This window comes from Nerophis ophidion, linkage group LG13, assembly GCF_033978795.1.
Source record: "Nerophis ophidion isolate RoL-2023_Sa linkage group LG13, RoL_Noph_v1.0, whole genome shotgun sequence".
Taxonomy (NCBI): Eukaryota; Metazoa; Chordata; class Actinopteri; order Syngnathiformes; family Syngnathidae; genus Nerophis; species Nerophis ophidion.
In genome coordinates, this window is record NC_084623.1 from 1,574,171 (window position 1) to 1,591,887 (window position 17,717).

General features: G+C 38.4%; 1 protein-coding gene across 1 annotated transcript in view; it reads left to right on the forward strand.

The window, feature by feature from the left end:
• LOC133564069 (serine/threonine-protein kinase Nek5-like) overlaps positions 1–17,717 on the forward strand; it is a 55,751-nt gene that overhangs the window by 8,140 nt on the left and 29,894 nt on the right. Inside the window, exon 5 of the mRNA XM_061918148.1 lies at positions 9,470–9,553. Within this exon, the coding sequence (XP_061774132.1) occupies positions 9,470–9,553 (84 nt within the window). The remainder of the gene's footprint in view (positions 1–9,469; positions 9,554–17,717) is intronic.

The following is a 17,717-nucleotide window of genomic DNA, read 5'->3' on the forward strand; positions in this document are numbered from 1 at the left end:
AGTAGGTGTATCTGTGTCCAAGTCAACCATGAAGAGAATACTTCACCATACAGAGGTTTCATCACAAGGTGTAAACCATCGGTGAGCCTCAAAAATAGGAAGGTCAGGTTTAGAGTTTGCCAAGAAACATCTGTGCAGTTCTAGAACAACATCTTATGGACTGAGACAAAGATAAACTTGTAGCAGAATGATGGAAAGATAAGAGTATGGAGAAGGGAAGGAACTGCTCAAGATCCAAAGCATGCACCCCCAGTGAAGCATGGTGGTACTAGTCTAACATCAATAAATATAAGAGATCCAGTTGTCTTATATTTATTGATGAAGTGACAGCTGAAAAAGCAGCAGAATGAATTCTGAAGTGTTTGGTGAAATATTATCTGCTTATATTCAGCTAAATGCTGAATACGACGCTTCACAATGGAGACGGACAATGACCCCAAGCATACTGCCAAAGCAACCAGAGTTTTTAATGCATAGAAGTGGAATGTTCAAGTCAAATCACCTGACCTGCCCATTGAGCATGCTTTTCACTTGCTGATGACAAAAGTGAAGAGAAACTGCCCAAAGAACAAGCAGGAAGTGAAGAGCGTTGCAGCAGAGCATCACCAGGGACTAAACCCAGTGTCTGGTGAGGTCTATGGGTTCAGACTTAAGGCCTTGCAGAGCCTTACCAGGAACTAAACCCAGTGTCTAGTGAGGTCTATGGGTTCGACACTTCAGGTCTGGTAGAAGTGAATTATATTTATATAGTGCTTTTCTCTAGTGACTCAAAGCACTTTTACATAGTGAAACCCAATATCTAAGTTACATTTAAACCAGTGTGGGTGAAACTGGGAGCAGGTGGGTAAGGTGTCTTGCCCAAGGACACAAGGCAGTGACTGGGTTGGCAGAAGCGGAGATTGAACCTGGAACCCTCAAGTTGCTGGCACGTTGACATACTTCAGGGGAAGATGTTGTGTTACTAAACAGGCAGCACTATGGACACCTTTTGTTGACATGGGCGGCATAGCTCGGTTGGTAGAGCGGCCGTGCCAGCAACTTGAGGGTTGCAGGTTCGATTCCCGCTTCCGCCATCCTAGTCATTGCCGTTCTGTCCTTGGGCAAGACACTTTACCCACTTGCTCCCAGTGCCACCCACACTGGTTTAAATGTAAGTTAGATATTGGGTTTCACTATGTAAAGCGCTTTGAGTAACTAGAGAAAAAGCGCTATATAAATATAATTCACTTCAATTCACATACTTCAGGGGAAGATGTTGTGTTACCAAACAGGCAGCACTATGGACACCTTTTGTTGACATACTTCAGGGGAAGATGTTGTGTTACTAAACAGGCAGCACTATGGACACCTTTTGTTGACATACTTCAGGGGAAGATGTTGTGTTACCAAACATGCAGCACTATGGACACCTTTTGTTGACATACTTCAGGGGAAGATGTTGTGTTACTAAACAGGCAGCACTATGGACACCTTTTGTTGACATACTTCAGGGGAAGATGTTGTGTTACCAAACAGGCAGCACTATGGACACCTTTTGTTGACATACTTCAGGGGAAGATGTTGTGTTACCAAACAGGCAGCACTATGGACACCTTTTGTTGACATACTTCAGGGGAATATATTGTGTTACTAAACAGGCAGCACTATGGACACCTTTTGTTGACATACTTCAGGGGAAGATGTTGTGTTACTAAACAGGCAGCACTATGGACACCTTTTGTTGACATACTTCAGGGGAAGATGTTGTGTTACCAAACATGCAGCACTATGGACACCTTTTGTTGACATACTTCAGGAGAAGATGTTGTGTTACCAAACATGCAGCACTATGGACACCTTTTGTTGACATACTTCAGGGGAAGATGTTGTGTTACCAAACAGGCAGCACTATGGACACCTTTTGTTGACATACTTCAGGGGAATATATTGTGTTACTAAACAGGCAGCACTATGGACACCTTTTGTTGACATACTTCAGGGGAATATATTGTGTTACTAAACAGGCAGCACTATGGACACCTTTTGTTGACATACTTCAGGGGAAGATGTTGTGTTACTAAACAGGCAGCACTATGGACACCTTTTGTTGACATACTTCAGGGGAAGATGTTGTGTTACTAAACAGGCAGCACTATGGACACCTTTTGTTGACATACTTCAGGGGAAGATGTTGTGTTACCAAACATGCAGCACTATGGACACCTTTTGTTGACATACTTCAGGGGAAGATGTTGTGTTACTAAACAGGCAGCACTATGGACACCTTTTGTTGACATACTTCAGGGGAAGATGTTGTGTTACTAAACAGGCAGCACTATGGACACCTTTTGTTGACATACTTCAGGGGAAGATGTTGTGTTACTAAACAGGCAGCACTATGGACACCTTTTGTTGACATACTTCAGGGGAAGATGTTGTGTTACTAAACAGGCAGCACTATGGACACCTTTTGTTGACATACTTCAGGGGAAGATGTTGTGTTACCAAACATGCAGCACTATGGACACCTTTTGTTGACATACTTCAGGGGAAGATGTTGTGTTACTAAACAGGCAGCACTATGGACACCTTTTGTTGACATACTTCAGGGGAAGATGTTGTGTTACTAAACAGGCAGCACTATGGACACCTTTTGTTGACATACTTCAGGGGAAGATGTTGTGTTACCAAACAGGCAGCACTATGGACACCTTTTGTTGACATACTTCAGGGGAAGATGTTGTGTTACCAAACAGGCAGCACTATGGACACCTTTTGTTGACATACTTCAGGGGAATATATTGTGTTACTAAACAGGCAGCACTATGGACACCTTTTGTTGACATACTTCAGGGGAAGATGTTGTGTTACTAAACAGGCAGCACTATGGACACCTTTTGTTGACATACTTCAGGGGAAGATGTTGTGTTACCAAACATGCAGCACTATGGACACCTTTTGTTGACATACTTCAGGAGAAGATGTTGTGTTACCAAACATGCAGCACTATGGACACCTTTTGTTGACATACTTCAGGGGAAGATGTTGTGTTACCAAACAGGCAGCACTATGGACACCTTTTGTTGACATACTTCAGGGGAATATATTGTGTTACTAAACAGGCAGCACTATGGACACCTTTTGTTGACATACTTCAGGGGAATATATTGTGTTACTAAACAGGCAGCACTATGGACACCTTTTGTTGACATACTTCAGGGGAAGATGTTGTGTTACTAAACAGGCAGCACTATGGACACCTTTTGTTGACATACTTCAGGGGAAGATGTTGTGTTACTAAACAGGCAGCACTATGGACACCTTTTGTTGACATACTTCAGGGGAAGATGTTGTGTTACTAAACAGGCAGCACTATGGACACCTTTTGTTGACATACTTCAGGGGAAGATGTTGTGTTACTAAACAGGCAGCACTATGGACACCTTTTGTTGACATACTTCAGGGGAAGATGTTGTGTTACTAAACAGGCAGCACTATGGACACCTTTTGTTGACATACTTCAGGGGAAGATGTTGTGTTACTAAACAGGCAGCACTATGGACACCTTTTGTTGACATACTTCAGGGGAAGATGTTGTGTTACTAAACAGGCAGCACTATGGACACCTTTTGTTGACATACTTCAGGGGAAGATTTTGTGTTACTAAACAGGCAGCACTATGGACACCTTTTGTTGACATACTTCAGGGGAAGATTTTGTGTTACTAAACAGGCAGCACTATGGACACCTTTTGTTGACATACTTCAGGGGACGATGTTGTGTTACTAAACAGGCAGCACTATGGACACCTTTTGTTGACATACTTCAGGGGAAGATGTTGTGTTACTAAACAGGCAGCACTATGGACACCTTTTGTTGACATACTTCAGGGGAAGATGTTGTGTTACTAAACAGGCAGCACTATGGACACCTTTTGTTGACATACTTCAGGGGAAGATGTTGTGTTACTAAACAGGCAGCACTATGGACACCTTTTGTTGACATACTTCAGGGGAAGATGTTGTGTTACTAAACAGGCAGCACTATGGACACCTTTTGTTGACATACTTCAGGGGAAGATGTTGTGTTACTAAACAGGCAGCACTATGGACACCTTTTGTTGACATACTTCAGGGGAAGATGTTGTGTTACTAAACAGGCAGCACTATGGACACCTTTTGTTGACATACTTCAGGGGAAGATGTTGTGTTACTAAACAGGCAGCACTATGGACACCTTTTGTTGACATACTTCAGGGGAAGATTTTGTGTTACTAAACAGGCAGCACTATGGACACCTTTTGTTCACATACTTCAGGGGAAGATGTTGTGTTACTAAACAGGCAGCACTATGGACACCTTTTGTTGACATACTTCAGGGGAAGATGTTGTGTTACTAAACAGGCAGCACTATGGACACCTTTTGTTGACATACTTCAGGGGAAGATTTTGTGTTACTAAACAGGCAGCACTATGGACACCTTTTGTTGACATACTTCAGGGGAAGATGTTGTGTTACTAAACAGGCAGCACTATGGACACCTTTTGTTGACATACTTCAGGGGAAGATGTTGTGTTACTAAACAGGCAGCACTATGGACACCTTTTGTTGACATACTTCAGGGGAAGATTTTGTGTTACTAAACAGGCAGCACTATGGACACCTTTTGTTGACATACTTCAGGGGAAGATGTTGTGTTACTAAACAGGCAGCACTATGGACACCTTTTGTTGACATACTTCAGGGGAAGATGTTGTGTTACTAAACATGCAGCACTATGGACACCTTTTGTTGACATACTTCAGGGGAAGATGTTGTGTTACTAAACAGGCAGCACTATGGACACATTTTGTTCACATACTTCAGGGGAAGATGTTGTGTTACTAAACAGGCAGCACTATGGACACCTTTTGTTGACATACTTCAGGGGAAGATGTTGTGTTACTAAACAGGCAGCACTATGGACACCTTTTGTTGACATACTTCAGGGGAAGATGTTGTGTTACTAAACAGGCAGCACTATGGACACCTTTTGTTGACATACTTCAGGGGAAGATGTTGTGTTACTAAACAGGCAGCACTATGGACACCTTTTGTTGACATACTTCAGGGGAAGATGTTGTGTTACTAAACAGGCAGCACTATGGACACCTTTTGTTGACATACTTCAGGGGAAGATGTTGTGTTACTAAACAGGCAGCACTATGGACACCTTTTGTTGACATACTTCAGGGGAAGATGTTGTGTTACTAAACAGGCAGCACTATGGACACCTTTTGTTGACATACTTCAGGGGAAGATGTTGTGTTACTAAACAGGCAGCACTATGGACACCTTTTGTTGACATACTTCAGGGGAAGATGTTGTGTTACTAAACAGGCAGCACTATGGACACCTTTTGTTGACATACTTCAGGGGAAGATGTTGTGTTACTAAACAGGCAGCACTATGGACACCTTTTGTTGACATACTTCAGGGGAAGATTTTGTGTTACTAAACAGGCAGCACTATGGACACCTTTTGTTGACATACTTCAGGGGAAGATGTTGTGTTACTAAACAGGCAGCACTATGGACACCTTTTGTTGACATACTTCAGGGGAAGATGTTGTGTTACTAAACATGCAGCACTATGGACACCTTTTGTTGACATACTTCAGGGGAAGATGTTGTGTTACTAAACAGGCAGCACTATGGACACATTTTGTTCACATACTTCAGGGGAAGATGTTGTGTTACTAAACAGGCAGCACTATGGACACCTTTTGTTGACATACTTCAGGGGAAGATGTTGTGTTACTAAACAGGCAGCACTATGGACACCTTTTGTTGACATACTTCAGGGGAAGATTTTGTGTTACTAAACAGGCAGCACTATGGACACCTTTTGTTGACATACTTCAGGGGAAGATGTTGTGTTACTAAACAGGCAGCACTATGGACACCTTTTGTTGACATACTTCAGGGGAAGATGTTGTGTTACTAAACAGGCAGCACTATGGACACCTTTTGTTGACATACTTCAGGGGAAGATTTTGTGTTACTAAACAGGCAGCACTATGGACACCTTTTGTTGACATACTTCAGGGGAAGATGTTGTGTTACTAAACAGGCAGCACTATGGACACCTTTTGTTGACATACTTCAGGGGAAGATGTTGTGTTACTAAACATGCAGCACTATGGACACCTTTTGTTGACATACTTCAGGGGAAGATGTTGTGTTACTAAACAGGCAGCACTATGGACACATTTTGTTCACATACTTCAGGGGAAGATGTTGTGTTACTAAACAGGCAGCACTATGGACACCTTTTGTTGACATACTTCAGGGGAAGATGTTGTGTTACTAAACAGGCAGCACTATGGACACCTTTTGTTGACATACTTCAGGGGAAGATTTTGTGTTACTAAACAGGCAGCACTATGGACACCTTTTGTTGACATACTTCAGGGGAAGATGTTGTGTTACTAAACAGGCAGCACTATGGACACCTTTTGTTGACATACTTCAGGGGAAGATGTTGTGTTACCAAACAGGCAGCACTATGGACACCTTTTGTTGACATACTTCAGGGGAAGATTTTGTGTTACTAAACAGGCAGCACTATGGACACCTTTTGTTGACATACTTCAGGGGAAGATGTTGTGTTACTAAACAGGCAGCACTATGGACACCTTTTGTTGACATACTTCAGGGGAAGATGTTGTGTTACTAAACAGGCAGCACTATGGACACCTTTTGTTGACATACTTCAGGGGAAGATGTTGTGTTACCAAACATGCAGCACTATGGACACCTTTTGTTGACATACTTCAGGGGAAGATGTTGTGTTACTAAACAGGCAGCACTATGGACACCTTTTGTTGACATACTTTAGGGGAAGATGTTGTGTTACTAAACAGGCAGCACTATGGACACCTTTTGTTGACATACTTCAGGGGAAGATGTTGTGTTACTAAACAGGCAGCACTATGGACACCTTTTGTTGACATACTTCAGGGGAAGATGTTGTGTTACTAAACAGGCAGCACTATGGACACCTTTTGTTGACATACTTCAGGGGAAGATGTTGTGTTACCAAACAGGCAGCACTATGGACACCTTTTGTTGACATACTTCAGGGGAAGATGTTGTGTTACCAAACAGGCAGCACTATGGACACCTTTTGTTGACATACTTCAGGGGAAGATGTTGTGTTACCAAACAGGCAGCACTATGGACACCTTTTGTTGACATACTTCAGGGGAAGATGTTGTGTTACCAAACAGGCAGCACTATGGACACCTTTTGTTGACATACTTCAGGGGAAGATGTTGTGTTACTAAACAGGCAGCACTATGGACACCTTTTGTTGACATACTTCAGGGGAAGATGTTGTGTTACCAAACATGCAGCACTATGGACACCTTTTGTTGACATACTTCAGGGGAAGATGTTGTGTTACTAAACAGGCAGCACTATGGACACCTTTTGTTGACATACTTTAGGGGAAGATGTTGTGTTACTAAACAGGCAGCACTATGGACACCTTTTGTTGACATACTTCAGGGGAAGATGTTGTGTTACTAAACAGGCAGCACTATGGACACCTTTTGTTGACATACTTTAGGGGAAGATGTTGTGTTACTAAACAGGCAGCACTATGGACACCTTTTGTTGACATACTTCAGGGGAAGATGTTGTGTTACCAAACAGGCAGCACTATGGACACCTTTTGTTGACATACTTCAGGGGAAGATGTTGTGTTACCAAACAGGCAGCACTATGGACACCTTTTGTTGACATACTTCAGGGGAAGATGTTGTGTTACCAAACAGGCAGCACTATGGACACCTTTTGTTGACATACTTCAGGGGAAGATGTTGTGTTACCAAACAGGCAGCACTATGGACACCTTTTGTTGACATACTTCAGGGGAAGATGTTGTGTTACCAAACAGGCAGCACTATGGACACCTTTTGTTGACATACTTCAGGGGAAGATGTTGTGTTACCAAACAGGCAGCACTATGGACACCTTTTGTTGACATACTTCAGGGGAAGATGTTGTGTTACCAAACAGGCAGCACTATGGACACCTTTTGTTGACATACTTCAGGGGAAGATGTTGTGTTACTAAACAGGCAGCACTATGGACACCTTTTGTTGACATACTTCAGGGGAAGATGTTGTGTTACTAAACAGGCAGCACTATGGACACCTTTTGTTGACATACTTCAGGGGAAGATGTTGTGTTACTAAACAGGCAGCACTATGGACACCTTTTGTTGACATACTTCAGGGGAAGATGTTGTGTTACTAAACAGGCAGCACTATGGACACCTTTTGTTGACATACTTCAGGGGAAGATGTTGTGTTACCAAACAGGCAGCACTATGGACACCTTTTGTTGACATACTTCAGGGGAAGATGTTGTGTTACCAAACAGGCAGCACTATGGACACCTTTTGTTGACATACTTCAGGGGAAGATGTTGTGTTACCAAACAGGCAGCACTATGGACACCTTTTGTTGACATACTTCAGGGGAAGATGTTGTGTTACCAAACAGGCAGCACTATGGACACCTTTTGTTGACATACTTCAGGGGAAGATGTTGTGTTACTAAACAGGCAGCACTATGGACACCTTTTGTTGACATACTTCAGGGGAAGATGTTGTGTTACTAAACAGGCAGCACTATGGACACCTTTTGTTGACATACTTCAGGGGAAGATGTTGTGTTACTAAACAGGCAGCACTATGGACACCTTTTGTTGACATACTTTAGGGGAAGATGTTGTGTTACTAAACAGGCAGCACTATGGACACCTTTTGTTGACATACTTCAGGGGAAGATGTTGTGTTACTAAACAGGCAGCACTATGGACACCTTTTGTTGACATACTTCAGGGGAAGATGTTGTGTTACTAAACAGGCAGCACTATGGACACCTTTTGTTGACATACTTCAGGGGAAGATGTTGTGTTACTAAACAAATGAATGCTTTATAAAAGCAATTGGCATGAAGTGTATTGTATGTATGTTATGTACTACTATTGCGATGAATGTATAATTATATATAATTATATATATATATATATATATATAATTATGTGATATACTCTGCATACAAGGAATGTCGAGAGTACAGCTCTTTTTTACACTTGCTGTAAAAGTAATGAATTCATTGTGGATATGTTTTGTGGGTTCTTCCGAGGATGTTGTAGTCGTAATGATTTGTGCAGTCCTTTGAGACATTTGTGATTTGGTGCTATATAAATAAACATTGATTGATTGATTGATGTTATCAGATATTCCACTAATTCGCTTTGTTACCTTAAGCTATTTAATATCTATATTTAGATTGCTTAGCATCTATCGATTTACTTTGGATTGCTTTAAGCATGTTTAACGTACAAATTGCTGAAAGAAGAATTACAACAGCTGATGCCGTGCAGTGTCAGAGTTGTGAGAAACAAAGACTAAATACAACCATTTTCTTGTTCAGGTACTGGATTGGTTTGTTCAGATCTGCCTGGGCCTCAAACACATCCATGACAGAAAGATCCTGCACAGAGACATTAAAAGTCAGGTACGTAAGATCACAACTCTGTTGGACCAAAAGTCTTCTTCCATGACCCTCTAAAGCAGGGGTCGGCAACCCGCGGCTCCGGAGCCGCATCACTCTGATGTGGCTCAGCTGCTAAATTACCGACCCCAACGACTATTCCGTGAGGTTTCCCCGGATTTTAGTGCCTCTCAGAAATCACCCTGGAATAACCACTTATACTTCAATACTGAGGGTGTGCAGTGATGGCACTGTCTTTAACCTCCTCTACTGCGTGTCGTCGCGCCCGCTTTTACATCATGTAATCTGCATGTTGACTAGTTACATTTTAAATTTAGCCCCTGCTAACACACGAAAATTACTGCCTACTTAGTCAACTGCCATACAGGTTACACTGAGAGTTGTAATATAATCAACTTTAACACTCTTACTAATATGCGCTACACTGTGAACCCACACCAAACAAGAATGACAAAGACTTTTTGGGAGAACATCGGCACTGTAACACAACATAAACACACAATAACAAATACCCAGAATCCCATGCATCCCTACTCTTCTGGGCTACATTAGCACCAACCCTTGCCCCCTCCGACCCCGCCCATCTCAACTGACGCACGGAGAGGGTGGGGGGATTTGGTGCTAGCATGGTGTATAATGTAGCACGGAAGAGTGGGATGCATGGGATTCTGGGTATTTGTTCTTTTGTGTTTATGTTGTGTTACAGTGCCAATGTTCTCCCAAAATATATATATATGCTTGATGAATACATCATATACATGCTTGATGCATACATCATATATCATATACACATGCTTGATGAATACATCATACATCATATACACATGCTTGATGAATACATCATATACACATGCTTGATGAATACATCATATATCATATACACATGCTTGATGAATACATCATATACACATGCTCGATGAATACATCATATATCACATCCACATCCTTGATGAATACATCATACATCATATACACATGCTTGATGAATACATCATATATCATATACACATGCTTGATGAATACATCATATATCATATTCACATGCTTGATGAATACATCATATATCATATACACATGCTTGATGAATACATCATATACACATGCTTGATGCATACATCATACACACATGCTTGATGAATACATCATATATCATATACACAAGCTTGATGAATACATCATACATCATACACACATGCTTGATGAATACATCATATATCATATACACATGCTTGATGAATACATCATACATCATATACACATGCTTGATGAATACATCATACATCATATACACATGCTTGATGAATACATCATACATCATACACATGCTTGATGTATGATGTATTCATCAAGCATGTGTATGATCATACATACACATGCTTGATGAATACATCACACATCATATACACATTCTTGATGAATACATAATATATGATATACACATGCTTGATGAATACATCATATATCATATACACATGCTTGATGATTACATCATATATCATATAGACATGCTTGATGATTACATCATATATCATATACACATGCTTGATGATTACATCATATATCATATACACATGCTTGATGAATACATCATATATCATATACACATGCTTGATGAATACATCATATATCATATACACATGCTTGATGAATACATCATATATCATATACACATGCTTGATGAATACATCATATATAATATACACATGCTTGATGAATACATCATATATCATATACACATGCTTGATGAATACATCATATACACATGCTTGATGATTACATCATATATCATATACACATGCTTGATGAATACATCATATATCATATACACATGCTTGATGATTACATCATATATCATATACACATGCTTGATGAATACATCATATATCATATACACATGCTTGATGATTACATCATATGTCATATACACATGCTTGATGAATACATCATATATCATATACACATGCTTGATGAATACATCATATATCATATACACATGCTTGATGATTACATCATATATCATATACACATGCTTGATGAATACATCATACATCATATACACATGCTTGATGATTACATCATATATCATATACACATGCTTGATGAATACATCATATATCATATACACATGCTTGATGAATACATCATATATCATATACACATGCTTGATGAATACATCATATATCATATTCACATGCTTGATGAATACATCATATATCATATACACATGCTTGATGAATACATCATATACACATGCTTGATGCATACATCATACACACATGCTTGATGAATACATCATATATCATATACACAAGCTTGATGAATACATCATACATCATACACACATGCTTGATGAATACATCATATATCATATACACATGCTTGATGAATACATCATATATCATATACACATGCTTGATGAATACATCATACATCATATACACATGCTTGATGAATACATCATACATCATACACATGCTTGATGTATGATGTATTCATCAAGCATGTGTATGATCATACATACACATGCTTGATGAATACATCACACATCATATACACATTCTTGATGAATACATAATATATGATATACACATGCTTGATGAATACATCATATATCATATACACATGCTTGATGATTACATCATATATCATATAGACATGCTTGATGATTACATCATATATCATATACACATGCTTGATGATTACATCATATATCATATACACATGCTTGATGAATACATCATATATCATATACACATGCTTGATGAATACATCATATATCATATACACATGCTTGATGAATACATCATATATCATATACACATGCTTGATGAATACATCATATATAATATACACATGCTTGATGAATACATCATATATCATATACACATGCTTGATGAATACATCATATACACATGCTTGATGATTACATCATATATCATATACACATGCTTGATGAATACATCACATATCATATACACATGCTTGATGATTACATCATATATCATATACACATGCTTGATGAATACATCATATATCATATACACATGCTTGATGATTACATCATATGTCATATACACATGCTTGATGAATACATCATATATCATATACACATGCTTGATGAATACATCATATATCATATACACATGCTTGATGATTACATCATATATCATATACACATGCTTGATGAATACATCATATATCATATACACATGCTTGATGATTACATCATATGTCATATACACATGCTTGATGAATACATCATATATCATATACACATGCTTGATGAATACATCATATATCATACACATGCTTGATGATTACATCATATACACATGCTTGATGAATACATCATATATCATATACACATGCTTGATGAATACATCATATATCATATACACATGCTTGATGAATACATCATATATCATATACACATGCTTGATTAATACATCATACATCATATACACATGCTTGATGAATACATCATATATCATATACACATGCTTGATGAATACATCATATATCATATACACATGCTTGATGATTACATCATATATCATATACACATGCTTGATGAATACATCATATATCATATACACATGCTTGATGAATATATCATATACACTTGCTTGATGAATACATCATATATCATACACATGCTTGATGATTACATCATATACACATGCTTGATGATTACATCATATATCATATACACATGCTTGATGAATACATCATACATCATATACACATGCTTGATGATTACATCATATATCATATACACATGCTTGATGAATACATCATATATCATATACACATGCTTGATGAATACATCATACATCATATACACATGCTTGATGATTACATCATATATCATATACACATGCTTGATGAATACATCATATATCATATACACATGCTTGATGAATACATCATATATCATATACATATGCTTGATGAATACATCATATATCATATACACATGCTTGATGATTACATCATATATCATATACACATGCTTGATGAATACATCATACATCATATACACATGCTTGATGATTACATCATATATCATATACACATGCTTGATGAATACATCATATATCATATACACATGCTTGATGAATACATCATATATCATATACACATGCTTGATGAATACATCATACATCATATACACATGCTTGATGATTACATCATATATCATATACACATGCTTGATGAATACATCATATATCATATACACATGCTTGATGAATACATCATATATCATATACACATGCTTGATGAATACATCATATATCATATACACATGCTTGATGAATACATCATATATCATATACACATGCTTGATGAATACATCATACATCATATTCACATGCTAGAGGGGGGGGGGGGGGGGTTGCCCACATCTGAGGTCCTCTCCAAGGTTTCTCATAGTCAGCATTGTCACTGGCGTCCCACTGGATGTGAATTCTCCCTGCCCACTGGGTGTGAGTTTTCCTTGCCGTTTTGTGGGTTCTTCCGAGGATGTTGTAGTCGTAATGATTTGTGCAGTCCTTTGAGACATTTGTGATTTGGGGCTATATAAATAAACATTGATTGATTGATTGATGCTTGATGAATACATCATATAAAGGCTGCAAGTGAGCAAATATGGAAATGAATTGGCAAGAGTTGAGGTTAGATACTCAGCGGCACTACGACTGGAAGTGGGACTGCAGGCTGAAGCAGAGGAAGAGGGGCGTGCTTCATCATCTATGTCGCTGCTTCTCCACGTGTCCAAGACACGCCACGGTTCTCCAACGTTCAGGGTTATGTGCGGCCTGAACATCTTTCCCGCTTACATGAAAGCGAAGCCTGGCAATAATTTCATATTTCCGTTTCCTCGTCGTATTTTTTTGTAAAATGAAGCCGTGCCATGAGGCGTTTTTTTCCAGTCCATTATTTTTGCTGCTTTCTGTATCTGCCACCTAATGACTGAGCTACGTCATTTCCTGGGACGTCCAACAGGGAATTTCCTGTGGGATGGGATTCGTTCGCAGGGATTTGAATAAAGAACCAAGTCTCTTTCTTTACTATAGTGGCCTCGATAACGGGAACCGATTTTTAAAAAGGGATTCGAGTTGAAAGAATCGGTTCTTTTCTTATCGAACAACCGGGAAAACCGGTTTCAAACATCATCCCTAAGTGTAATATATAGTGTAGTGTAGTATAATATAGTGTAGTGTATACACTACACTATATTACACTACACTACACTACACTACACTATATATTACACTGCACTCTATAACACTACACTATATTACACTACACTACACTACACTACACTATATATTACACTGCACTCTATAACACTACACTATATTACACTACACTACACTACACTACACTATATATTACACTGCACTCTATAACACTACACTATATTACACTACACTACACTATATATTGCACTGCACTCTATAACACTACACTATATTACACTACACTACACTATATATTACACTGCACTCTATAACACTACACTATATTACACTACACTACACTATATATTGCACTGCACTCTATAACACTACACTATATTACACTACACTACACTATATATTACACTGCACTCTATAACACTACACTATATTACACCACACTATATTACTCTACACTACACTACACTACACTACACTATATATTACACTGCACTCTATAACATTACACTACATTACATTACACTACATTACACTACACTATATTACACTGCACTCTATAACAGTACACTATATTACACTACACTATATTACACTGCACTACACTACACTATATATTACACTGCACTCTATAACACTACACTACATTACACTACACTATATTACACTGCACTCTATAACAGTACACTATATTACACTACACTATATATTACACTGCACTCTATAACACTACACTACATTACACTACACTATATTACACTGCACTCTATAACAGTACACTATATTACACTACACTATATATTACACTGCACTCTATAACACTACACTACACTATATATTACACTGCACTCTATAACACTACACTACACTACACTATATTACACTACACTACACTATATTACACTACACTGCACTCTATAACACTGCACCACATTACACTACACTATATTACCCTACACTACACTACACTATATTACACTACACTACACTATATTACACTGCAATCTATAACACTAAACTACTAACACTACACTACATTACACTACACTATTACACTACACTGTATTACACTGCACTCTATAACACTACACTACATTACACTTCACTATATTATAATATACACTACACTATATTATAATATACACTATATTATAATATAGTGTAATGTTATAGAGTGCAATGTAATAAAGTGTAGTGTAATATATAGTGTAGTGTAGTATAATGTAGTGTAGTGTAGTATAATGTAATGTAGTGTAATATAATGTAGTGTAGTGTAGTATCAATCAATCAATCAATGTTTACTTATATAGCCCTAAATCACTAGTGTCTCAAAGGGCTGCACAAACCACAACGACATCCTCGGTAGGCCCACATAAGGGCAAGGAAAACTCACACCCAGTGGGACGTCGGTGACAATGATGACCCAGTGGGACGTCGGTGACAAGTATAATGTAGTGTAGTGTAGTTTAGTGTAATGTAGTGTAGTGTAGTGTAGTGTAGTGTGGTGTAGTGTAATGTAGTGTAGTGTGATGTAGTGTAGTGTAGTGGGATGTAATGTAGTGTAATGTAGTGTAGTGTAGTGGGATGTAATGTAGTGTGATGTAGTGTAGTGTGGTGTAGTGTAATGTAGTGTAGTGTGATGTAGTGTAATGTAGTGTAGTGTAGTGGGATGTAATGTAGTGTAATGTAGTGTAGTGTAGTGTGATGTAGTGTAGTGTAATGTAGTGTAGTGTAGTGTGATGTAGTGTAATGTAGTGTAGTGTAGTGTGATGTAGTGTAGTGTGATGTAGTGTAGTGTAGTGGGATGTAATGTAGTGTAATGTAGTGTAGTGTAGTGGGATGTAATGTAGTGTAATGTAGTGTAGTGTAGTGTGATGTAATGTAGTGCAATGTAGTGTAATGTTGTGTAGTGTAGTGTAGTGTGATGTAATGTAGTGTAATGTAGTGTAGTGTAGTGTAGTGTGATGTAATGTAGTGTGATGTAGTGTAGTGTGATGTAGTGTAGTGTAGTGTGATGTAGTGTGGTGTAGTGTAATGTAGTGTAGTGTGATGTAGTGTAGTATAGTGTAGTGTAGTGGGATGTAATGTAGTGTAGTGTAGTGTGATGTAGTGTAGTGTGATGTAGTGTAGTGTAGTGGGATGTAATGTAGTGTGATGTAGTGTAGTGTAGTGGGATGTAATGTAGTGTAATGTAGTGTAGTGTAGTGTGATGTAGTGTAGTGTAATGTAGTGTAGTGTAGTGTGATGTAGTGTAGTGTAATGTAGTGTAGTGTAGTGTAGTGGGATGTAATGTAGTGTAATGTAGTGTAGTGTAGTGGGATGTAATGTAGTCTAATGTAGTGTAGTGTGATGTAGTGTAGTGTAATGTAGTGTAGTGTAGTGGGATGTAATGTAGTGTAGTGTAGTGTGATGTAGTGTAGTGTAATGTAGTGTAGTGTAGTGTAGTGGGATGTAATGTAGTGTGATGTAGTGTAGTGTGATGTAGTGTAGTGTGATGTAGTGTAGTGTAATGTAGTGTAGTGTAGTGTGATGTAGTGTAGTGTGATGTAGTGTAGTGTAGTGGGATGTAGTGTAGTGTAGTGGGATGTAATGTAGTCTAATGTAGTGTAGTGTGATGTAGTGTAGTGTAATGTAGTGTAGTGTAGTGGGATGTAATGTAGTGTAGTGTGATGTAGTGTAGTGTAATGTAGTGTAGTGTAGTGTAGTGGGATGTAATGTAGTGTAATGTAGTGTAGTGTAGTGGGATGTAATGTAGTGTAATGTAGTGTGATGTAGTGTAGTGTAATGTAGTGTAGTGTAGTGTAATGTAGTGTAGTGTAGTGTAGTGTAATGTAGTGTAGTGTAGTGTGATGTAGTGTAGTGTGATGTAGTGTAGTGTAGTGGGATGTAATGTAGTGTAATGTAGTGTAGTGTATTGTAGTGGGATGTAATGTATTGTAGTGTAGTGTGATGTAATGTAGTGTAAT